The sequence below is a fragment of the Centrocercus urophasianus genome, unplaced genomic scaffold (assembly GCF_019232065.1).
Source record: "Centrocercus urophasianus isolate 14NV4802_14NV808 unplaced genomic scaffold, USGS_Curo_1.0 seq_12, whole genome shotgun sequence".
Taxonomy (NCBI): domain Eukaryota; kingdom Metazoa; phylum Chordata; class Aves; order Galliformes; family Phasianidae; genus Centrocercus; species Centrocercus urophasianus.
This window is the reverse complement of record NW_024884364.1, coordinates 9420324-9444076: the sequence shown is the minus strand read 5'-3', so window position 1 is coordinate 9444076 and position 23753 is coordinate 9420324. Positions and strand designations below refer to the sequence as shown.

Sequence of the window (23753 nt, the reverse complement as noted above, 5' to 3'; positions counted from 1 at the left end):
CAGATTTTTGATTGCAGAAGTGAGGTAGTAAGTGATGAACTAACGAACAACAGAATTCGTGTTATTTCCACGTAGGAGCAGCAATGAGATGCTGTTTGAAATCTAGGCTGTTGAAAAATTTCTTGTTCTTCATTAATGTCCATAATCAGCAGTGCATATGGACACATATTTAAACCTTCCAACTTCAGAAATCTTCTTAAGCACATGCTTAAATCCCGCTGGAGTCGCTGGAAATGAACTGTAGTTTAGACTCTTCAGCACAAACTTCAAAGAAAAATACATATGTGCTTTTATATATACATGTATATATACACACACATATAAAAATGCAAATAACCATATATCTGTGTACATATATGAATGATTTATTGAACATTAACTTCAAGTTAATTTAATTTTGATTAAATTGAATGCTTTAATTTGTATACTACGTATAAAGTTACTGGCCCACCGACATGCAAAAAGGTACTTAAAATACAATCTGCTACTGTCTCCTGAGTTACTTCTCCCTGCTGTTTTCATTATTTTATTTATTTACTGTACTTTTTGTTTATAATGATGGCAATCTTCTTACCAACATTTTCTTGGGGCAGAGAGCTTGTCTTTCCTTTCTCCTGGGCGAAGCATCCAGGGTACTAAATGGTGGGATCATCTTTATTCTAGCTTTGTTTCCTTCTTAGTTTCATTTAGTGGGGGTTCACTGTTGAATTCCTTTTACTGGGGAATTACTGGGCCAGATCCTGGGCCAGATGGGAAAGAGATGTACTCTTCAACTGCAGCCAGAAAGCATCACCACAACTGTCACAAGTTGCTAGCCTAGGCTAGACATCTTAATTTTCCTAGTTGTGTGGCCAAATAGCAATGCCATGGAGTGTGTGTGTGGAAGAAATGTCAGATGGGACAGAGTCCACCTGGCACATGGATGTTCCACTCCTTTGATCCCTCGCCTGGTTTTCTCTGTGCTTGGATGAAGAAGCTGTTTAAAAAACAAAAAGAAAAGAAAGTCAGCAGCACTTGGATTGTTTAAATCTCACCAGAGACTGTTTAAAAATAGGGAGACTAGGGAGGGGAAGAAGAATTTGAGGAGTAGAAAATAATTCTCAACTGGGAGGGATCTTTCGGGAGGAAAAATACCAAAACCGGCATGAACCTGTAGTATTCTGTTTCTTGTTTTTGTCAACACAATTAACTATTGAATTGGGCCTGGACATGCTACCATTCTTCTGCTTTTGGTCTTCCTTCTTGAGTAGCACCACTAGTCACTCCTGAGCCCTCTGTATGTTTAGAGCAGCAGAGATGAGCCATGTGTTGCACTATGTTTTGCACTTGGGCATCTTTGGAATCTGAGATACCTGCAGCAGCTGTCATTGCTTCCCTTGTTCTGGTTGCCAAGGTCTGAAGCATTTTTCCTGAATTTATCTAAATCTGAGGAGATTTAGGAGGTAATGGAATTTTTGGGAGCAAAAAAGGGTTTGTGGTGCATAAATAAGGCCATGAATGTCATCTTTGCAGATGTTGTGCAGGTCTCTGCAGGGTCTGTTTGAATTTTCTCCTCTTTTACTGTTTGTATACAATTCTTGGGGGATGCTAGATGGCGTGCTTTATACTTTTGCTTTCCCTTTTGTAATAATAAAACAGCGACACCAAAACTCTCCTGTAAAGAGCATATTTAACAATTTTTTATTTTATTATTATATTTTATTATTATTCTATTAGAAATAGAATCTCAGATGCTTTTTTAGGATTTTTGAAAATGTTGAAAATACTTTCTGATTTTTCGCTACAAGGAGTAGATGGAGGAAACTTGTGTTAATATTTTTTTCCCTTCAAAATAGATCCAAAATGTATTTGAAGGACTACCTGGATACAAAAACATCCATGTCATGGAATTCAGGTAAAAAGATACTGATGTGAATGTTCTGGTTGAGGCTCATCATGTCTGATGGTGCAATGCCCTAGCACCACACTTGGAAGAACATCAGTGAGAGGGAATTTGTTGGATGGGTTAATCAAAGGAAGAGTGCTTCCATAATGGTATATGTGTGCAGAAGTCAAAATAGACATACAGAATTGTGTATAAATGCCTTTGTCTTTTTTCTGCTCCTCACCCACTAGAGAACCCCATGATATGTTTGCCTTCATTTTAAGGAAGATATTAGGGAATCATACCTAAAATTAAAAGAATGTTTTCTTATTTCAAATCAATATCTGATACTGTTGACATGTCCTAGTATTAAACAAGGAAGAACATGGAAATCTTTTTAGAAAATACACTGTGTTTACTTTTCAACTTACTGATGTTAACTTGAGACGACTACAAAGGTTGGTGTTTGAAGTATGTAAAGGCTTTCTCCCTTTGATCAAAGCAAAGGCAGGTGAATGCTTTAACTCTCTTCAGTCTCATAAATACTTTTTAAAGGACTAGTTTTGTCAAGTTGATTTATGATTCAGAATTATACTTTAGGTTACTTTGGGGGAAAAAAAAGGGGGATCCTGTGTATTATGTATCAAACATCTGATTTATGATTTTTGGTATATATGGATCACAAATTATGACTGAAGTTGTAATTGACTGGATATGACTTTCAGAATCCAGTGAGGCTTTTTGCGAGTCAATCTAATTTGTGTTTTCTATGTGAAACTCTGTAAGCTGTATTCCTTAAAGTATTTCAGCCAAAGAATTCTAACCAGAATACTTCCAGATAACAAAACAGCTATAGTGAGGAAGTTTCTATGGTTGGAACCATATGGTTGGACAGTGTTCCAATAATACTGTCAAAAAAGGATGGCATAGCAATCAAATTATGAAATGCTTGAAGCAACAAGGCAGGAATGTTCCCTGTGGATTGATGAACTCCACTTTGTTGTGGCTGTGAGACAATAATTACCTGACTTGATGAGATTGATTCATAGATATGTAGTAATTATCCCTGCATCTGCAAGGAAAACAGAATGACAGAATGCCTTCAGCCCTCACAGGAGCCCAAAGGCAGGTTTGTCTTTTCTTCCTTTCACTTCTGGCTACACTCACAACAAGCTGGGGCAATGACATGGGAAAACCCTGCTTTAGCTCTGCCTGGGAGGTTAAGTCTTCCATCTCAGTTTTTGCAGTCTAATACATCTGCAAGCTCTCTCTTCATTTCAGAAGAAAAATAAAAGGTTGGTATTTCTGGCAGGGTACCAAAGCTGCTTTCTGTGCTCTGCTGTGCATGACAAGCAACGTGTTTGTGAACTACCTTTAGTTAGAGTTGGGGAGCCTTGTTTCTTGTTTTACTGGCAGGAATTTAACAGTGTTATTTGCACTACAGAGCAATGGTTCTGCTTTGATACCTTGTGATCAATAGGAAGCATCTCAATTCAGGAAAAGCAGAGGAGTTTATTGTGCAACTTTAAATCATTTTGCTGTATGGATTTTCAAATTTGTGTGCCCTGTAGAATACAAAAGCGTATTAGGTGAAGTTAGACTTTAAGGAAATAATAATACAGATTTAACAGGTTTTGCTATTGTTTTTTATTTCTCTATTCAGCTCTCCTGAGGAGGACAGGTAAAGAACACTTTTATACATATTTTTATTATACAGATGAGAAAGCAGATGTTAGCTGGAGGACAATGTCTTGGGGATTCGCGGTTTTGGCTCCACCAAAATCACAAATTGAGCAAAAATACTGTGTGAGGGACTTCTACCAGAAACTACAAGTAACCAATCTGCTTTGATTACAAAAAAACATATTGCATAATATTGCTTATTTAAAGGCTGCTATAAAAAACTGCTTGAGGAGAACCTTTTTAAACAACGTCAGCTATTGGGCTGACTACAAAAGGGGCCTCTTGGGAAGAAAATGGTATTACTTAATGACTATTCAAGGTCTTTCTAATTATCAGTAATTAGTCAGATATAATATAGGATGATTATTATAAGAGAAATTAAAATTGGTAAGAAAATCATAGTTATCCAACAAAGGCAGTTGACTTAGCATCTTCAAGGCCATAGTTGCTGCACGTCTTAGCAGTAATCTTGCACTCATTTCTTAGTAGAATATGAGAACAGCATGGACTTGTTTTTTGGTAGACATATACAAGTTGAGCATCCTAAATTTTCCTCTGATATTATTTGAGGAATTTCACAGACAGAGAAACAAACCACAACCTTTAAATTACTGGTAGTATTATTTACTTTTGTGTATTTCTCAGCAAAGTCGTAGCCAGTTTTCACAAATTGTTCTACAGAGAATGAACATTTTAATTTTAGAAGAAAGGTACTGAGCAAATCTGTTCACAGTCAATAGTGAGTGACAGCTATCCTCTGTTACTCTGCATTTCTGCAGAATAAGATGCATGCAACAATTCAGAAAGATTGTGTTCCAAATACCAAACATGGCCTTTTCTAGACAGATGATGGTGTTATTAGTTAGCAATTATTAAATGCAGCAGGCAATTAATACAAGAGCAGAGTTGCATTAAAACTAAATGTTCTTTTTTTGCTAAAACACTGTATTCCATCTTCGCTTTGCCTTTTCACTACTGCAGTCCTTTTTCATTTCCTCTACTGATAGTCAGTACCCAGGGTGAGTCTACAGTGGGCTCATTTCAGTAACAGCTCCAGCAGCAAAACTTCATCAGGCTCCTGGTTTTAGTCAGCGTTTGCTGATTATGTCTTTGTTGTGCCTGGCACTGGGGCTTTAGAGACATCCCTGAACAGAGCTGTTACTTTAGCAATACAGTCCAGCTCTGTGGAATGAGGGAAACCTGTCTTTGGAGCACGTTTTCCTAGCACTTCATAGATTACTTCACTCTTTTGCTGCGGTCTCTGCATGGCCAAAGTATGCTCTATTTTCTAAGGCTCTCTTGCACTTATGCTCAGTGTATGGTAAATCTGAACTCTATCTATCTCTGAATATCTATCTATCTGAATATCTATCTGAACTCTGTCATGTGGAAGAGGACATCCAGGTGTATTTGGGAGAGCACCAACAAGAAAATAGAAGAGAGTCAGTAATAAAGTGCTAAGATGTTCACAGATATGAAACTTTCATAAATGGCTTCAGTCAGATGGGACCTTAAAGACCTTACCCATTTCCAGTCCCCTCGGTAGGGTTGCCATTCACTAGATCAGGCTGTCCAGGGTCCCATCTTTGTTAAAGAACAATAATAAATGAGTTTAGAAAAGCTTTTCCAATTACAAAGTGCCATTAAATACCATCTAAGAGTGGCTAAAGGCATTATTATAATGCAGATTGACACTACTCAGTGACAGTGATCAGGGCTCTTTTCTTACTTCAGAGCCATTCTCATCATGACCTTAAAAACATCTTTCGCACCATTGCTGTGCTGCTGGGTCTACTGATATGCTGGCAGAGAGCCAATATTTTGTTCTCTTGATGGTCCCTCTAACATTCAGAAATAAAAACACAGGGCTGGGACCAGACCAGATGTCACGCTCTGGTAACCTTTTCCTTCAGAATTTATCAGTTGTAGAAAACATACAGGCAGATACAAATGTGAAACCAATGAAGTTTGTTTTAACTAGAATGCTTAAAAGCAGTATAATTTAATTTTTTTTTCAAAGGCTGCTGACACAGGTTCTTTGAAAAAAAGTATTGCATTTGCTATACTTGAAAAACCTTGCAGTTCTCATCAGTGTTCTTTCTTTTTGTAAAACCAAAGTGGGGTGGAAGTTCACTATGCTGTTACATTTGATGGAGAAGCCATCAGCAATGCCACTTGGGACCTGATTAACCTTCATTCCAACAAGGTGGAGGACAACTCCTTTATGGGGATAGAAGATAATCCAACAGTTGTTTACACCATCAGCGATTTCCAAGATTATATTGCTGAAATTCTCCAGAAAAATGCCTTGCTTGAAAACACTTCTTTGACGTTAGACCCTAACTCTCTCCAGCTTATTAATGGTGAGTACTGTTTATGATTCAGCAGCCCTCTGATGAATCAAAAAGGAGCCACAAACACAAAGGTTTGTTTTGCTAATCTGGTCAAGTCATTAGGAGTGATATCCCATGCTCAGTCCATTAGATTTGCCTTTTCCAATTTTTCTTTGACACCATTTGTAGAATGCAATTCCAATAATTCTTCAACAATTAACACGAACAGAAAGGAGATGTAGTTCATGTGATGCATATTGCCTTCAGCATAAAGATTCAGCATAGTCATTTTGTATTTGCCTTGAGCAGCACAAAGGAAATACCTGGTTTATCACTGAATATGGAAAATGATCCTGCCATAGCTGGTGGAGGATCAAGAGTGTTCCATCCCTCGGTTCTTTTTTTTTTTTTCTGTACTTCCTGTGAGTGATCTGGGGATATTTCCAGAAAAAAAATCTCTGTGGCCAACTTTCTGAACACGTCTCACAAATCTGTGATGAAAAATGGTTTTTCAGTCTAAACCAATTGTTCTAAACCAATTTCTTTACACTGCTACTGCAGGTTTTATTGTCTAAGTATTTATATTTTCCTAGTGAAAGAAATATTACACCCTACTCAAGAAGATCCATCCTGGATTACTGAGCATCCAACTGTACTGGAGCATGTGGAGTTTGATGTGAGTATGGTTCTGAGCAGTGTCCTTTTTAGTTTGTCATCTGTCCTTTTCATACATTCAAACAGCTTAATTAAGCAAGATGGAATTAAAACCAGCACTCAGAACTTCTCTATCTTATTGTTTATGTACAGAGGAGCAAAACCTCTGGTGAAATCTCTCATCTGATAACTTTCTGTTGAACAAGTTTTCCATGATCATCTTATATTACATAGCTGTCTAGCCATGACTTGCTCTTCAGGCTTCTTTTCTTCCTTTGTCTGTTTTTGGCATAATGTTTAAGCTGTAAATCGCTTTAAAAAAAAAAAAAAGAAAAAGAAAAAGAAAAAAAGATTAGACCCACAGCACTACCTTTCTATGGAAGTTGAGAAATAGTTGTAAGGACTAAAGCAGGCTGCTAGAAGAGGTAAAAGGGTAAGTTTTATATGCTACTTCTGTTATTGTTTCATTTTACGTGCAAGTTCTTTGTTAGGGTTTTAAAAGGTGTCCACATCCTTGATGCCAGTAAAGTGTCTTAGTTTCAGTTGGAACGGAATTGTTTTCTTCAGCAAGTCTAGTATGACGCTATGTTTTGTTCCAGGAGAAAAGTAATGTTGATAACACACCAATGCTTACAGTTGCTGCTAAGTAGTGTTGTACAGAGCCAAGGCCGCTCTGAAGGTCTGAAGTGAAGAGCCAAAGGAGCTGGGAGGGAACAGGATAGGGACAGCTACTTAAACTGGCCAAAGGGATATTCTATACCATATGACATCATACAGAAGGAGTTTTGAAGGGTGTGGGAGTTCTTCTGGCTCTCTTCTGCTGCTTGGGGGCTAGCTGGGCATTGGGCATAGGGTGGTGAGCAATTGCTTGTGCATCACTTGTCATATACATCTATATATGTAAATAGTTATAACTATTTTCCTTTTCTCTATCCTAGCAAATAGTTTTATCTCAACCCACAAGTTCTACTTCATTATTTTTTTTATTTTCTCCTCCATCCCACTGAAAAGGGGGACAGACAACTGAGTGATGCTGAGCCACCAGCCAACCACAACGCAAACGACACAGAAAATTAGTAGGCACTGGTTTCTGGTTCTTTTTTTGAAAATGTATCGTTATCTCTTCTGAACACTTCTGAAACAATTCAGGATATAGATGAATGTTCCCTGTTGGACAGGAGAGTTAGTACCCCGAACATGTCTGTACAATGTAGTGGGGCTTCAAGCAGAGATAGCAAGTGAGGTGCCAGTGATGAAGAGATTGGATTAATTAATTCTACTGACAGCTGAATGTTGGGGCTTTGTCTGGGCCTAAGGATTTACCCAGTAGCTTTTTACTCTGTTGTGTAACACAAACATGCTTTCCAAAATTAAATGAGCACAGTTCATGCCACAAAAACCAGATTCATCTGTATTTGATGATAGATTTTCACTATGCTCTCTATGGGATGCTGTAATGAGCACAAGCATGCCTTATGTCAGACCAACTTCGGAAACCTTCATAGAAGCAAAATTCTTAGTGACTTCACAGAAGCTGATGGTGTCTGTTCTATTGGTCACAGGTAGAATATCCTTAACTTCGTTACCAGTTTCCCCTGTTTTTCTATAACTATTAGTATTGAAAATGCAAATTTGTATGAGTTTGCTGTATGTGGCTTAAACATGGTCAGATTTAACTTTCAGGAAAGACTGTCTATTTACTACAACTATCTAACTATATTAAAACGTTATATATCTTTAATTTAACAGGACAATTTTCAGCCATTTTTATACTGACACTTACATGCAAGATTTTGTAGTAGAGGTAGCTTTGTGATGTTACTTAGTTTTAAACAAATTTTAGGGAATGGTACATATAAGAAATATTACTGGATGTGCACAGATAATCTGGGAAATAATTTCATATAAATTTAAGAGACTCATAAACTGCTTAAACAGTAAACAAGGCTGAATTGATTAGTCAAATATTTGCACAGATATCAAACCGTTGAGTTTCAAGTAGATAATATTACGTAGAACTGTTACCTATGAAAAAGAATTCAGCCATTATTTTTTGTGGCCGATTTGGGAATGAGTTGGATTTGTGTAATCGTACTGTGTCATGACATAATGTGGGACTATCATTACTTCATCTTATTGCTAGCAGATGGCACCAACTAATCATTAATTCCTTTATTTGACCTTTTACAAATCTCTTTAAAAATGAAGAAAAAAACAAGTCTAGCTTTTGAAACCTGTATTTTCTTGTTATTTCAGTTCAGTTACAACAGGTAGAATGCACTGGCTTATTGAGCACAATGTCTTTCTGGCAGCAGAAAACGGAAAATCAGGGAGGGTGTTCTATGTTTGCAGTCATCTGTCATATTTGTAAGCCTTTCAAGACATTAGCAAAAAAAAGAACTTGCCAATATGATATTAAACTTGTTAATATAATATATAGCACTGTAACAAGAATCTTTGAATAATGTTCGTTGTCATAGGAACATCTATCCACATTAAAATAAATGATGAAGTGCAATTTCTGGCAACGAAATACTCAACATAAAAATGTATTGAGCAGCTATTGCTGGTAGTCCTTTTTCATTCTTTATGGAATTTATATGTGTAATTTGTTTCTAATCTTGCACAGTAACTTTTTATTTTTTTTTTTCTCATAGGTTTATTTATAATAGTCAATTTTGCCAAATAAGATAATTGCTGGAGCACATGTCTCTCTGGTGTATATACTTTTCAACTGATAGTTACCATATACGTTCAAAAATATGAGAAGGCTGGGTGGCACAACAAGTGCATATAAAAACCATGGTCAATTCTGGTAGGCAAATAATTAGATAAAAATACATTCACTGCTTTATTTCTAAAGTGTTCAAATATAGTTTGAAGGAAGATGAAAATTTAATTCACCTGCATCTCAACCAGGAGTATAATTCCAAGACTGAGAAGTATTTAGACTTCATTCATGCCAGAAGGAGATTAGAAGACAGAAATGTTTAAATAGATAGTTTTTGTTTTGTTTTGTTTTTTTGAACTGTCATATTTATTACCAAAACCCTTGTATGCTGTCCACTCAACTTTACTAATCACTATCAGTAATTAACTGTAAGTTCTACTTTCTTCATTTGGCAGTTTTTCGTACCTCAAGATGTTTTTTTTTTTGGTCAATTTCTGACTTATTGCACAGCATTCATACTGGGACAGGTATCCGTGCAAAGCAGTAACTCCTGAGTTTAGGCAGGGAGCTTACTTTTGTAGCCTTGATTAAATTATTTAATTTTCCTTTTTTTTTTTTTTCTTTTTTTTTTTTTCCAATATGATTTCCTCATGAGACACTGTGGGAGTGGATTAATCTTCAAAGATAAAATGTGCTCAGTATTCTAAGTGTATTGTTAGTTATAGTTATGTCTAACTAACCAAATAATAACTGGGGTGTGGTCTTACAAGTAAATTGTGTGCAAATTGGAGGCTTAAAAACAAATTCTTTTCCCACAGTTCATGTAATTGGCAAATTCATTTTGTGTATTCCTTGTTCATCATTACTGTTGATAGTTTTCTTTCCACATTGGCATCTCAGCTTTGTGAGTGATGTTATTCAGAGTTCTAAGTGCTCTTGGTTGCATTATGATCACATTTCCCTCCCAAGTTCTCAGAGCCACAAATCAAAAGATAGTAATAAACAACTGTAGGGCACATGTACAGTTAAATTCAGTTTCTAAACTGGTTTTATACTAGCAACTATAATATTATAATTAATGTAATAATTATGGAGCTGATGAATAATAGCTGCTTGGACCTCTTCATTTCTTAGAAAGGATAACAATATTGTGTGTATTTATCTTTGATTTAAATAGAAATGGACAGTTCATTTTTTTCAGTAGGGAAAAGGAAAGGACACAGAGTGGGTATAGACTGTAAATACCATTGAATAACATTGCCTGAAGCTGCTCCTGAAGAATTGAAATGACTTATTTCCCTTTTTAGTGGACGTGACTGGACACAAAATATGTGTCATGAGGATATGCATTTTACATGTACATTGGAAGTTATTAGCAAAAATTATGTTTGCAAATCCTTCTCCTGCTGTTTTGCACTACTTCCTCACAAAGACAGAAGTACCAGATTTTGCTCCTGGTTAACACCCCTTCATATATTCAGCCAGTATGGGCAGCCAATACTACCCCTGTAATAGAGGTTATGGTTTTGTTTCAGGATAACACTTTTTCAGCTGAACAGCCTTCAGCAGATGAATCAACTGTCAGCAATACCTTGCCTTTTGACTTCACCAAGCCAGATTCCACTTTAGATAGCGAAGAGTCCAATGACAATGAAATCCGACCAAGACCAGAAATCTTGGACTCTGAGGTCAGTTTGATACCTGAAGCTCCACTTTCTTCAGAGGCTGACATCACATCTTTGCCAGATGGGCTGAATTTAGGGGATGGGAATCAGACTCCTGCTTTGGTCACTGCACCAGGGATAGAGCATGATTCTCTGGACTCTCTGGAATGGCTTTCAGCCCCTGATTCTTCAGATGGTAAGTTCATTGACTGAAGTTTAAGTTTCTATATCAGTGTTTCTGAATACTCACTAAACATATAGTTTACCAAAATGACTTTTCAGAAAGGTCTATACATTGGATATATTCCTCTGATTGTTTTTACCTTTACTGTGTACGTGTATCCAAGAACAAGACACTCTGATAACTTGCCTGTAACAGCTGATAATGCCTGTTTATCCCTCCAGCAAATTGTGTGTGCAAGATACTTCTTTAACTGAGTAGAACTATTTTCATACGGAGCGTGTTTGGGTGATTCTATGCAAAGATAATTGATCTCGGAAACAGAGATAGTTATCAGATAGTCTACTAAGGACATGCTACACAGTAACTGCTTTATTGAGTATTCTACAGTCTTGATTTGACTCATGGAATATCAGAATGAAAAGTGGAGAGGTCAAGAGGCCTTTAGACTTCAGCATGTCAAGATCAGTATATATCACAGGAAACATAATGAATGCTTATCTACAGGCAACAAAATGAACCATATTTTACTTTTTTTTTTTTTTAATGTATAAACAAAAACTAATTGGAAGCTCATTTTTATTTTTAGAGTTTGAAGATACTGGACTATCTAATGACTTTCTTCTGCCTTCAAGTCCCCCTTCTCACCTTACGCCTAAAGAACCTCCATCTACAGATGATTATATAGCTCCCTTACTTTCTGCACCAACAGTGGCCTCCTCATCAGTCCTGGAGACCGATACAAAAAGAACAGTGACTGCTGAGAAGAAAGAAGTAACTCAGGGTAGTTCTGCAGACAGTAGCAGTGCAGATTCTTTGTTGCACGAGTCTGTGGAAGAAAGTCCTTTTCCTTTAGAACGTGAAAATGATATTTATCTTGGAGATAGAATTATGTTTGATGATGGATCTGGTTCAGCTTTTGATGGTTCAGGAAAAGGAATGGAACCAAGTATTTGGCCTTGGGATGTGGCAACACTGGAACCAGTTTTCTACCCTGGTCCTGATAGCTGGCTTGATGGTGATAATGATTCTTTGTTAATTAGAACTGAAGATATTCCTGAAGGTCTGATCTTAGATTATATTCTTAACTCTAGGAATAAATTAGATGATGATCCTTCCAAAGATGAGAATGAAGGTGTGGCCAATATAAAAGAAAATTTCCTTGACGAGTCTGAAATATTGGTCTTTCCAGAAACTACAACTCAGCAGGTACCTCTGCTACAGACAGGAGAGCCATCATCTGTGGAGCCATCTACACAGACGGAAACGCTGAGCATGGATGATTCTTCTTTTGTTAAACCGCCCTTTGTTTTGGAGCCATCAGAGGACTATTCCTTTGCAGACCTGCCAACTGGAGAAGATCCTTTCTTACCACACAGTACAAGTTTGTCTGAAGATAGTCTCCTTACATCTACAGTAACTCTTGGTGTGGAGGATAGTCTCCTTACGTCTACTGTAGCCCTTAGTGTAGAACAACCAGAAGAGTACAGTGTAGATCAGGAGATCATTTCTGAGGCAGTTGAAGATCAAATCGAAGGCAGGCCAACAGCAGAAGAATTATTCACAGCAGGGCAGTCAAATGTAGCTGAAGCTGCTACAATAGGTTACTTGGACAAAAGCTCTTTAGAAACTGTTCTGACTGCGAAACCCTTTGAGGTAAGCACTGATAGTTCCATGGAAGAGCATCAAACCCTAGATTCATCATCGGCAGACAGAGACACTGGATTAGCAATAAAGAAGCCAGTGGATGTTTGGCCTACTGACAGAGTACTAGAGAAGACATTAGATCAAACAGTGCAATCAGCAATTCCGACTGCAGCTCAAGTTTCAACTGCAGTTCCTTCTTTAATAGATCAAGCCACTGCTCTAGATGGCTTTGCTGGGCAGGATGGAACAGAACATGACACACGTGTTTCCATGAGTATCAGCACCATTCTGAAGTCCTATGTAACTGTAACAGCAGGCACTGTTGAGCTTCCATCTCATCTCCCTCCCATGGCATCCACAGTATCATCATCTGTGGTTACCTCAGCAAAGTTGGGAGATGAAACAACAAGAGTCCTGGATGTTTCAGTGGACCTGGATCATGTGAGCATGGTCAGCTTTTCTCCAGAGCCAAGTGAGGAGGCACAGAGCATGACTGACAGTCACATGGAGCCAACTACCCATGCCCATTCCACAGAGATGGCCGGTGTGGCTTGGCCCACGCATGAAAATCACAATAGCACTCCTGTTCCATCACGAGCTTTAGTTGTGTTTTTCAGTCTTCGGGTTACCAATATGATGTTTTCAGAAGACCTGTTCAATAAGAATTCCCCTGAATATAAAGCATTAGAGCAGCGATTCTTGGAACTGGTAAGTGTAATTTCTGTGCTAAATATCCATTTCCATAGATAGAAATTGTTGGTAAGAGTTGGTCTGCTCTCCTTTGCAGAGAGTAACTCAAGACTGGTGTTTCCAGATGTTATATGTGTCCCTCTCCAGGAAAATGCTATCTGGAAATATGGAGGGGGGAAATGGGGGGTGAAGGTGGGAGGGGGAGGGCGGGGCATTTTCAGTTTTGTTTTGTTTTCACTTTTTAGTCAGTCAGCAGTCTCTCTAAATCTAATGATCTCATTATCTTAATTTTCTAGTGATACTGGCCAGATGCTCTGCTGGTGTCAGTAGATGCAGCACATGTAGCTTAATTCAGTAAAACGTTTCCTTAAATTGCTTGTGGTATGCTCTGGATTTAGTCTAGGGGGAGGGAAGAAGTAAATGCATTGGCACTGTTGATAGCCTTTCTGCAACTCATTCAATCCATCCCAAGTAAGAGGTAGTTTAGGGAAATGTGATGTTTGTAAATGGGCTGTTCTCCTAAATAGTCAGTGGCTAGCAAAGCCTCATAGAAGAAATACAGGAACAATTATCAAATTTTAACCTGGAAATTCTCTTCCCCTGAGTATAATGAATATTTTTCTATGGGAGATGGAGGGAGTAAAGGAGAGAGATAGAAAAGGATAACATGCTTGAGGGAAATACCCTTTGAAATGACATGTATATGTGTTGGGCAAGAGAGAGCTCCACGTATATCCATACAAGTGTGTATCTAAACTGTATATTAGGAATTGCCTACAAATTGATATTGGGTGTGAAGAACTCAGGATCTTGGCAAGATCCCAGTATGGGCCTCAGTCAGGAAGAGTTTTAATACCCTTGCCATGGGATTTGGATAAACTAATTCAAACTCCCACTGCCTGATGTGATACCAACTGACTTGAGTATAGATTCAAGGATTCAGCTTTTCTGTCACTGTCTCTTATGTCGCAGCTGGTGCCATACCTTCAGTCAAATCTAACAGGCTTCCAGAATCTGGAAATCCTGAACTTCAGAAATGGCAGCATTGTGGTGAACAGTCGAATGAAGTTTGCCAAACCTGTGCCTCGAAACGTCACCAATGCTGTGTATATGATCCTGGAAGACTTCTGCAACACTGCATATCACACCATGAACCTGGCCATTGATAAATACTCTCTGGATGTGGAATCAGGTAAAAATGGCAGGGAAGTAAGTTTTGAAGCAAGGGATTCTGCTTTAACAACCTATTTAGGATCCTAACAGCTCAGAGATTTCCCAGTGCTTTTCACAAGCTGGGCTTTTCTAAAGCTCAGGTCACACTTTCACAGAATTTAAATAAACAAAAGTCTGTTACGGGAGTAAAGAGAGGAACAACAAAATGGGACCCAGATTGAACAAACAATATGGGGTCCATATAGAAATATGGGATTCAAAGTGGCTTGCATAATTGTCATTGCGCTTTCATTGAGGAGTTAGAGGAGGACTGGTCAGCAGGAACGGTGGTGCCCATCTCTATTGTGCTGACATTCACAATAGTTGCTGACTTACTCTTATACTCAGAGTTTGATTGCAGTATAGTGTCTGGCCCTTAGTCCATTTGTGATATAGGGAACTTTCTTTCTGTCCAAGTTAGCCAGTAGTGTATCATAAAAGCAACCTGGAAATAGTTCCTGTGTTAAACAACACTGCTGACAAATGGCAGCTGTGCTTCTGAAGAAGTTCTGCTATAAAGGCAGTCTATTTAGCATGAAAAATCTTTGATTTTGATATTGATATTAAATTTAATGCCAGCCCTCTGAAGCTTGATATGCAACACATCAGATATACAACAGGCTTGCGTTCCTTGCAGACAAAGGCACTTCACAGGTAGGGACTGGGTGCCTGAAGTCTCCTTTCCCTTCTCTGTGTGCTGCCTATATTCTCTGTGACAAGAAGTACTGGAGATTAGCTGTGTTTTACTCATTTGCAAAATATAGTTCCAGCAGAGAGAGAACATCTGAGGTCGTGTTCCAGTAAGAAAAAGAACGCTTCTTATACTTGCCTTTTCAGTTGGCTTGCTGGGTGGTCTTAGCCATACCACTTATGTGCACTGTGCAGAGGAATACTTCCTTGTGTTTGTTCACCTTAGCAGAGCCCTTTGAAACTCAGGAAAGATGCTTGCTGCATTTTGGCAGATTATTTTAACTAAGAAGTCATTTGAGAAAATGGCAACAGTGCTCTGCTTTAGGTAATGTTCTCTTCTATTACTAATATTTTCTGCTTTTGGTGTTCCCAGGAGAGCAAGCAGATCCCTGCAAGTTCCAGGCCTGCAATGAGTTCTCTGAATGCTTAGTGAATCGCTGGAGTGGGGAAGCTGAGTGTGTCTGCAATCCTGGCTACCTGAGCATCGACGGGCTGCCCTGCAATAGCATTTGTGATCTGCAACCCAACTTCTGCCTGAATGATGGCAAGTGCGACATCAGCCCTGGGCAAGGGGCGATATGTAGGTAGGTCATCTTCTGTTTGATGCACGTGCATTCCTCTGTCCTTGGGATTCCATGAAATGCATGCAAAATCTCCTAAGATAATGTGCAACACGTAAGATGCTAGTGATCATCAATCGTAACACTGTTGAGTGGAGGTCCCAGTTTTAATGTTACTTTTCAAAAATGAGACAGTAACGAATTTCTTTAATAGAACAGAAATGCCAGGAAGTAAAGCTATCTACAAAAAATAGTAGCAGTGGTGTATATTGAGTTGTTCACTTCACTTTCTTTGAATTTGAGGGCAGAATTTATCTCCAGAAGTTTCTCTAGTAGCAAAGTGTTAGATGTGTCATAAAACATTTTAGTTGACTCCAGTACAAAAATCCAGATTTGAAAGGCATCCTCGTTTAGCATAGATACATTAAATACAGTGCTCTTTCTTAAGAAAAAGGTCCCATAAGTAAAGAAAGCATTGCTAATTTGGGAAAAATAATGTGTACTTCATATGACACATCAAGACATATGCCTCAGATCATTTTTTTTGCTTTTTAAGGTTCAGATGTGTTTAAACAGATGTTTATGTTTCACAGGTAACTGAAATAGTGCAAGATACTGATAAATGTGCCCTCTGATACTGCACTACTTTTTTCCCTGTTTATCAATGTAATAATCTGTTTTTAATAACTAATTAATTATACCTATCAACAAAAGGTAGAATTAATTAAAACAATGCAATAGCTATAACTACTTACATTAGTTATTATTTGTTATATAGTTACTTACATTAGTATAACTACTCATATTAGTTCACGTGATTTTATTTTAATAAGGCTTGCTTAGAACATTAAGAAAATTAATTAATCTTAGGGGCTTAGCAGCTAACAAGAGAAACAATAATTTTTATTTATTTATTTATTTATTTATTTATTTATTTTTTTACGATATGAAAATAGTTACTTTCACAGATGTGTATAGTGGTATAAATTTTATCATATTTGTATAATAGTGCTAACAGGAACCACATGTGCTCAGGTATGCTTTGGCCAGTACTTAGGAAGATGTTTTCAAAAAAGTTGAAGTATCAGTTACTGCTTTTAGAAACTATTTCAGATATTTAGGTCAAAAGACTTAATTTACTGATGTTTTCTATTAATGAGGCTCACTGCTGTGAGTGGTTGTAATTCCTTGAGATTTTAGAACAAAATGTCCCAAAAACATGCAATGTAATGTATTTTGTTTTTACTGGTAGATTTTAAGTAAGTGTGTATATTTTAGAAGTCTGTATTACCTAAAGATTTCATATTCCAAAGCACAGCAAAGCAGAAATTATGAATGCTGATTAAGGAAGCAATTCCAAAGATTCATTCTTGGGAGCAAGCTTCTTTCTAGTCATTTCTTTTATGTATTTACCTAACTGTTGTAGTTTACACACTATGAGCATTTTTCTCGTTTAACACACATTCATGTGTATTTGCATTGCAATAGCATTAAAAGATTGTTTTCTACCTTTGTAGTGTTTGATACATTACCTGCAAGGCTCTATCAGTGCATGAGTTTTTATTTAATCTAGATACTTCATAGAATCATAGAATCACAAGGTTGGAAACGACCTATAAGATCATCCAGTCCAACCATCTCCTCATCACCGTTGCCACCACAAGCACTAAACCACATCACGCAGCACGTCATCCAGACACCTCTTGAACACTGCCAGGGACGGCGACTCCACCACCTCCCTGGGCAGCCATTCCAGTGCCTGACCACTCTCTGAGAGAAATAGTTCTTCCTTATGTCCAACCTAAACCTCCTCTCATACAACTTGCGGCCATTACCCCGTGTCCTGCTCATTGCCTGGGAGAAGAGGCCAAATCCCTCCTCATCACAACCTCCCTTCAGGAAGTTGTAGAGTGCAATGAGGTCTCCCCTGAGCCTCCTCTTCTCCAGACTGAACAATCCCAGCTCCCTCAGCCGCTCCTCATAAGGTTTGTGCTCCAGACCCCTCACCAGTTTTGTTACCATTCTCTGGACACGCTCCAGGACCTCAACATCTTTCCTGTAGTGAGGAGCCCAAAACTGAACACAGTGCTCAAGGTGCAGCCTCACCAGTGCTGAGTACAGGGGGCTGATCACCTCCCTGCTCCTGCTGGCCACACTATTTCTAATGCAGGCCAGGATGCCGTTGGCCCTCTTGGCCACTTCAGTTGTACCACACCACAGGATGCTCTAAATAGCAAGCTTGCCACCACAAATGCATTATCCTTTTCTTGTTCTACCTATCTTTACTCAATTCAGCGATACCAAATGGCTGTTGCCATTTAAAAAAGTTGGTGCTCAAACTTGCGAAGGCATTTACTGTTGAGGTAAATTAACTGAGGATACATCACAAGAAGAAATTAAATACATTTATATTAATCAAAGTTGCAGCTTTTGTTGGTGTTTAATTTCCCAGCATTTCTTTTTTGCAGGTGTCGTGTAGGAGAGAACTGGTGGTACAGAGGGGAGCACTGTGAAGAATATGTGTCTGAGCCACTGGTCGTGGGTATTGCCATTGCTTCTGTGGCAGGATTCCTTCTGGTGGCATCTGCTGTTATCTTCTTCTTGGCAAGGACCCTTCGAGACCAGTACACAAAGAGCGACACCGAGGACTCGCAGGGGTATGTGGCACCATCTAATGTTACAAAGCTCATCTGCCACAGTAAGGATAATTCCATCATAAGTCTTGTGTCATGCAGCTGACCAGCAGCAGGGTTTATGCGCACCTCCAAGTGCCAGGCTTCCTTAGTCTGTCTGCTGCCATTCTGGGCTGCAGAGAAGCTCACTGTTTGTTCATTGCTCCCCCAGGCAGGGTGACAGCCTCTCGTCCATTGAGAACGCAGTTAAATACAACCCCATGTATGAAAGTGATACGACTGGCTACAGCCATTATTATCGCAGATACCCTCAGCTAACGTCCTACAGTTCTACCAGTGCAGAGACATCCACCGACTACAGCAGTGAAGAGATAAGGCACATTTATGAAAACAGTGAGCTTACTAAGGAGGTAAATGACCTTGTTTTCATAATGCCATCAAAAGATCTTGTGAAAAAGAAGCTTATTGAACAATTGCAATTTGAGGCCTCAGTCTTTCTCAAGAATCTGTGCTCTAGATAGACAAGTCACAACTCTGACTGCTGCAACTATTAAAGAGGAGAGAGCAAGCAGGGAAAGAAATCCTTCCTATCAGGTATACAGACAGGAATGTATGTGTTCTGACTTGTAATGAATTTCACATGATAAAAGAGCTGAATGCTTAAGTAACTGCACAAGGGCTGCAGTGGTTTGCTTTATTGCTAGACATGGCCTTTAGCTTTTGATGCCAACTGACATGCAGGAATCATTGCTGTAAAAATCTGGAACTGCCTGGCCTTTAATATAGGATTCTTAAAGCTTAGTTCTTAGTATAACCTGCAAGTTAGATTATACTGTCCTACCTTGTTGTATAGATGGTATCCAGGATTCACTGAAGAGCAGACAGGATTTACACCCAGGAGCAAGCCACAGATTCTTAAGCAATTGTGAGAGGTGTGAATCCAGCCTGTAGCCAGGGTTGTGGGGAAAGTATCCATGAGAAAGAAATGGTTCTGTTCAAGCCAGTTGAAATGTCACATTCTATCCAAACCCTGGTTTTAACAGTAAAATATGACTAGATTCCAAAACTGAAGTGCTCCACTTTTAAAAATAGCACGAAGAAGAATTTTAGCCCTGGACTGTCCAATTTCAAGGTCTCCTCATTGAAACAGCAAAGGATATGAGTTTTATTTTCCAAGAAAAAGAAATAGATTGTTTCAGTAGTACTTTAATTTCTGTTATGTACCTAAAATTTCTTTTTTGTATTCTAGGAAATTCAGGACAGAATTCGAATTATAGAGCTCTACGCTAAGGACCGTCAGTTTGCAGAGTTTGTTAGGCAGCATCAAATGTGAGTGAAATATCTTGCCTGCATAATTCCTTTGATGTTTTTTCATGTAACCTTTACTACATTACTATATTTTTCATAAGATGGGCCTGAAAATACTGGACTTAACTAGATACTAAACTACTAAACTAACTAACTACTTAACTAGAAGTTAAGATATCAGTACTTTCTGAAGAAGCTCAATGCTTTTTAAGTACTTAATTTAATCACTGTCACAAGTAGGCAGTTAGGTTAAAAAGTGCTGTAGAGGAATCCTGCAGATAATGGGTGTCAGAGAAGCACTGACATCAACTTGATCCTGAAAGCACAAATAGAACCTTCCTGACTCTTTTAGTGTAGATACTGCTGCTACACATATTTAGCATATTTAGAAGAGAAATTTTTAAAAGCATGTTAGTTCATCTCAATTTTGCAAGACTTGACTTGGCAGCTAACCCAGCAGGTCACTAGTGCAGTACTATCATCTGATATTGTGGGCATGTTATCAGAATAGAAGGTATACAGTTCTGAACAGTTAACCAAGCTGAGTTGCGTGCTTTGATGAAAGTCAAGCTTAGGAAAGACTACTAAGGAATTAAGTGTCGGCATTCAGTCTCCTACAAACTGTATTATCACTATAGCAATAAGAAAATCACAGATATCTCTGTTCACTTAAAAGATTCTGAAGTGCGGTTCCTTGGGATCGGGTTAAAAACAGCTACAGTAGCACAACCCCTGTATTCCAAAGACCTCAACTACAGTTTTGTTTTGTTTCTTAATTGAAAATAACTGCAGTTCACATTTTTCCATGTCACTTGTTCATATTTTCATCTTGAGACAGATCAGCTTCTAAATTTTCCACAGCTGGAAAGTAGAAAGGGCTGTCTCAAATAAGCCTTGAATCCAAAGCTTGAAAGAGAAAGAGACTAACTTAATCATTGCTTCTCTGTTTTTCATTTCAGGAAGCTGCTTTAAGAAAAAAAAAAAAAAGAAATCAGTAGAGAGCACGTGGGAGATAAAGACTACCTTGTTGCCATAGCAATGGGCTCAGATGTAACTGCAAAGTTACTTATAGTCTTAACATTGCATGGATGGATACAGATGTTTTCTAAATGAATGGCTGAAATGTACAGATGTCTGTTTATCTCAATTACCTCTGGCTTCTCTGCATAAAGTGACATTTTTAAGAAGTGATCAGAAGTGGCAGAGGTTATGAAAGTTCATTTTTCATTAACTCTGAAATGGACAGTGGTAATTTGTATACCAAGGCAAAAAAAAAATCTCCTCAGAAAAGAGAAGATACGTTCACAAACTAAAAATAAAAGGCACCTTTAAAATCCTGTCTGGCATTTATCCCCTCACTGGAATCTACTGTAGTGAATTCACAAGTGCAAGGTGCTAGTGGAAAGAATGTGGTTTGCACGTGAATGGTTTGTAGGAGAGAAGCACAGTGATAGAAGGGTGTTAGCATTATTCTAAAGCATTCCCAGCATAAACACAAAAGTAACCTCATCGGAAAAGATGTTATTTTACACAACTGCCTGATTAAACTTTTGCCACCTGGCATTAGCAAAACATCACAGTGCTGAGGCTGCAGCCCTCTGAAACGCTCTCTCCACACAGTAAGTGTCACTGCTGGCTTGCAGTGGTCACACCTGGTACCAGAGCACAACAGGGCACTTCTGCAATACAGTGTTATAATGTCATGATGGGTGGCACTCCAGCTGTTCCTGAAAGACACACAAGCAGGGACACAGAAGGTCTTCTATAATACAAATGTTGTGTAAAAGTTAAGTGACCAACATTGACTTTTTTGTATGTCGACAATTTGTTGTTAAGATGCGTTGTTTATTTGTTGTGTATTTCCTTACCAGCTTATTTTCAGAATGGATTTGATTGCTGAAATAGAAAGATGAGTAGGTTAATGACAAAATTCTACAGTGATGTTTGTGCCCATCTTTTTTAGAACCATAGTTAGTATTTACTCAGTGTTGAATTCAGCCAAATATTGGTTACATTTTCTTTTCTGAACAGAGCAATACTGGCCCATCATGAGCTGTGTTTCAAAATCAAGCTGTGGTATTTATATGCATACATATTTGCTGAATGGCAATAGTTTCTTAGGGGGAAGGGAAAAAGCCAGACTCGTCTCAGCCAGGGCAGTCTTTCTCCAGCAGAAGCAGCTCTCCTGAAGCATTTTAGAGCAACTGAATATATATGGGACCTTACAAGGTACAGAAACTGCATTTTATCTTGAAATTCTAAAGAGAGCTTTGACCACCTGTTAAGGCATGTGGGAGCTCTGGTTAGACGTAACATTTGTGTTGCTAAGGCACTAACACTGCAGTCAGGGCTAGGGCACTAACAGTCTACGGTAGCTTCTACCTGCAAACAAGTCCAAGATGCTTGTTGTCTTTACAAAGGTAATTGTAGCTTTCTGTCCACATGTGCCAACAGCCACACGATACTTTTGCAAGTTCAGTGTTAGTGAGAATTACTTACTTGACTATAGGCTGATTTATCTAAGCAAGTAAAGATTTCAGTACAATTTCTCTATGTGTTCTGGAGAACCTTGCTGGATCACTTCCATGGTATCTTTTTTGCCTTGAGGGGCAGCAAATAGCAGAGCCAAAAATCTGTCAAAGAAAGGTTTACAGAAATCACTGTAAGCCCGAATAATACAAAGCAGTGGAATACGGTACAGATTAATACTGTTGTGACCAGGTGTTAGAAGACAGAGGTAACACAGTGTGACCCAGTGCTCTCAGGGCAGCTGGGATCAGGTACGTCTTAATGATACTCAACTACCTGCTGGACAACTCTTGGTATTTCAGTGTATATACTGTGTTTCTTTCCTGTTTGTGTGTGTGTGTACCTATAAGCATAATGATATTTTCACTACAATAAAATACAATTTCCAAAATGCTTTTTCTAGAAAATTGATATGGAGACTGTGAGTTTGACATAAAGAAATGGCGTATCTTAGCCATGAGGCGTTGTGCACACAGTGGCAGGAAGTTTGGTGTTTGACTTCTTTTAAGACTGAATTGGTTAAGCTGTTGAGCTCATTGCTAGCACAAGTGCTGACATCATTCTTTATCACTTGCAGGGTTATATTCTCAAAATTCATGCTGCAAAACGTGTAATGAAGGGCTTTGCTCTCAAACAGTAGCCACACATTTCAGACTTGCAAAAAGCACTGGGGGTAAGCTTAGCCTTTACATCAACCCTGTCACTCACATCCCTGATCAGACTTGCAGGAATGGGTCCTTGATGGGAGAGGCAGAGCAAGGAGCAGGAGAGAACTCCAAACTCTCCCCAACCCTGCATCTGTGAGCAGCAGAGATGCGAAGGTGTTACAGCTGCACAGCAGGGACAGGCATCTCCTCCTGGTAAAGCAAAAACTCAATGCCAGTGTATCTGTAAGCACTCTAGGACAGACACAGACTGACTTTGCACAGCATGTGGAATCCAACAGAGTGTTGTCATTCTTTAAGTATTGGTAGTTATGCACAGCAATTTCCTGGTGCTTTCTGTTTACTCAAAGTGTGTTACTGCACCAGCAGCAGTTCTGCCTTATCTTTCCACTGCTTGATTTGGTTTGGGATCAGCAGGCTGATGTTCTACATAATATGCATCCGCCTGCTTTTGTTTCTCAAATGAAAAAAAATGAAATAAAAAAAAAAAAATCCAAAGCTGTTTCTGAGACAGGAAAGGCATTTTTTATATCCATCATTCTAAGCTGGGAAATTTTGTTTTTGCCACATTCAACGCTAGCTGGCTCTCCTGCTCCAGTTTATGAATGACTCCAGGAATTTCAGCTCACTTCCCGTCCTTTCGGGCTCTCCCTTGCTGCTTGTCACGCTCCCTCCCTGCTGCTTCACCTCTGCACTTTGCAGTGGGAAATACTCCTGCAGCAGGCAGCTCTGGTTGGGGGATGACAGTAGGTTGTAGGACAGAAAGTGA

General features: G+C 38.7%; 1 protein-coding gene across 1 annotated transcript in view; it reads left to right on the top strand.

The window, feature by feature from the left end:
• IMPG2 (interphotoreceptor matrix proteoglycan 2) overlaps positions 1 to 22866 on the top strand; it is a 52974-nt gene extending 30108 nt beyond the window's left edge. The window contains exons 10-21 of the mRNA XM_042810789.1: positions 1836 to 1894; positions 3528 to 3545; positions 5666 to 5910; positions 6474 to 6556; positions 10741 to 11065; positions 11640 to 13405; positions 14360 to 14579; positions 15663 to 15873; positions 18318 to 18506; positions 18694 to 18892; positions 19732 to 19811; positions 20750 to 22866. Of these exons, the coding sequence (XP_042666723.1) occupies positions 1836 to 1894; positions 3528 to 3545; positions 5666 to 5910; positions 6474 to 6556; positions 10741 to 11065; positions 11640 to 13405; positions 14360 to 14579; positions 15663 to 15873; positions 18318 to 18506; positions 18694 to 18892; positions 19732 to 19811; positions 20750 to 20762 (3408 nt within the window). The 3' untranslated portion in view covers positions 20763 to 22866. The remainder of the gene's footprint in view (positions 1 to 1835; positions 1895 to 3527; positions 3546 to 5665; positions 5911 to 6473; positions 6557 to 10740; positions 11066 to 11639; positions 13406 to 14359; positions 14580 to 15662; positions 15874 to 18317; positions 18507 to 18693; positions 18893 to 19731; positions 19812 to 20749) is intronic.
• Positions 22867 to 23753: the final 887 nt, after the last annotated feature.